At 40.4% G+C, this 2,125-nt stretch overlaps 1 protein-coding gene across 1 annotated transcript; it reads right to left on the reverse strand.

Moving 5' to 3' along the window:
* Positions 1-253: 253 nt before the first annotated feature.
* Positions 254-1,512, reverse strand: LOC132888478 (B-type lectin plumieribetin-like). The gene is made up of 3 exons (XM_060924524.1): positions 1,432-1,512; positions 657-750; positions 254-505 (listed from the first exon to the last, which is right to left on the reverse strand). The coding sequence occupies exons 2-3, from the start codon at positions 744-746 to the stop codon at positions 254-256; spliced, it is 342 nt and encodes a 113-aa protein (XP_060780507.1). The 5' UTR covers positions 747-750; positions 1,432-1,512.
* Positions 1,513-2,125: the final 613 nt, after the last annotated feature.

A 2,125-nucleotide genomic window follows, 5' to 3' on the forward strand; every position in this document is an offset into this window, starting at 1 on the left:
TCTAAATAGAATTATGTCCCTTACATTATATTTCTTAGATTTATTATTTATCAACAGTGCAGTTGAAATAGTGATTGGTGTAATTGTGGTGTTGAGGTTCAGCTCATGACTGATTGTAATAACAGTGCTATGGCTATAATACTGAGACACGGAGACATCCAGCTGATCTGCTTTGCTGATTTATTGACAACTTTAATGACAGTTGCAGATGAAAGGAACATCAAAGCATTTTGAGAAGTTTGTTTCATTAATTTTAATTCTTCTTAGTGGACTTCCACACCATTTTCCCGTCCCTGTGGATCACCAGAATGCCGTCATTACCCAAAGTTAAACGGCATGTGGTGAGATCCGGGCTGTAGCTGCCGGCGGCCCACACGGGTTCATCCGGCGTATATATGACGAGGTTGCAGTCGTTTTGCATGGCCAGGCGATTGATGCCTGTAATGCCGCCAGTGTTAGTAGCCCACACCGGCGCCCAGCCGTACACTACAAAGTTCCCATCATCCTGAAACAAGACGTTAGGGTTCAATATCAGAGAATGGAAGGTGAGTTTATATTTCTGTGAAAGGAACTGGAAGTAATTTTTTCAAACAGCAAATGAAGAAAAAGCAAAGAAGACTCTTCATCTCTATATATTTCCCATGTTTCAGTTCTACCTGAAAGATTGCTTTGTACTCGCTGTTGTTGGATAACAGGAAGTCTCCTTTCTGGAGCTCTTCATTTATAGACAAGAAGTTCCTGCTCATGGTTCTGAATATAAAGACAGTTATTAAAAATGTGTGTCAGATTCAAGCAAGTAGTGACTTTTATGGGAAAAAATGATAAGAACATTGGAAAAGAATTTGTGTACATGCTGACCTGAAGATATTAATATTTAGACTTTCACTGTTTCTAAATAATTAAAGCCACATTTCTAGTTCTCGTAGCTAATACGTAAGGAATAAAACACGAGTGGGTTTGTTGTTGTAGGAAAATCATCCAGACAGCGGGATGCAAATCAAAGTTACTGTTCCCACCTGGAAGTTGATTATTTTCCTAAAACAGCTCATCCCCAAGTGCTTTCTTTCTCTTATGCCAAAGCAATTTGCCAAAGTTTACCATTTTTAATTATTAAAGAATAAAACATCACAAATGCTTGTGCTTATATTTATAATATTTCATGCTTTCATCTGTTTATAGTCAGATTTAAGGTTGCAGAACGTTCAAAACAAGCTCCTGTTCTTATATTATAGAAGCTATAAATTCGTGCACAAACTGATCCGAGGATATCAGGCTTGATATTTAATAATTAATGCATCAGTTCTAGTTTTATTCTTCAGCTTTAGTCATCTTTATAAAAGGCCATGCTCATACATCACATCTGGGTTTTTTTTCTTTAAATGTTCAAATAAATAAACCAGGTGCACTTTAGGTTCAATCAGTTTTACTCACCTGCACGATGGGAGTGAGCGGAGAGATGAATCAATGAGCGGAGAGATGAACAGTGAGAGGAGAGATGAACCAGTGAGCGGAGAGATGAACCAGTGAGCTGCTTTGCGGATTGGTGATGAGTGATGGGGTTTATATGGACTGACTCTGACCGAGACAGAGTTTAGGACTCCTCCTCTCACTGTTTTTTTTTTTTTTACACACAGCCCATTAGCAGAATATGAACAAACACTGTTCTGCTAAGCTCCAGTGATTAAGCTGAAAGAGGAACCAAGCATTCGTTCTGAGAACCCGAGACGACGCTCACTGTCCTGTGGCCAGCGCTGAAAATTTGACTAAGCTAAAATAAGCTAAATTCATCCTTTGGTGGGTAAATTTGTGAGTGACCAATAAATGACAAAAAACAGGCTATGGACATAATTGTACACAATTATGAGAGTGAGACATGAATAAGAAAATACTAGCAAATGAAAAGGATATTGGTGGCACGGTGGTGTAGTGGTTAGCGCTGTCGCCTCACAGCAAGAAGGTCCGGGTTCGAGCCCCGTGGCCGGCGAGGGCCTTTCTGTGCGGAGTTTGCATGTTCTCCCCGTGTCCGCGTGGGTTTCCTCCTGGTGCTCCGGTTTCCCCCACAGTCCAAAGACATGCAGGTTAGGTTAACTGGTGACTCTAAATTGACCGTAGGTGTGAATGTGAG

The sequence above is a fragment of the Neoarius graeffei genome, chromosome 6 (assembly GCF_027579695.1).
Source record: "Neoarius graeffei isolate fNeoGra1 chromosome 6, fNeoGra1.pri, whole genome shotgun sequence".
NCBI lineage: Eukaryota > Metazoa > Chordata > Actinopteri > Siluriformes > Ariidae > Neoarius > Neoarius graeffei.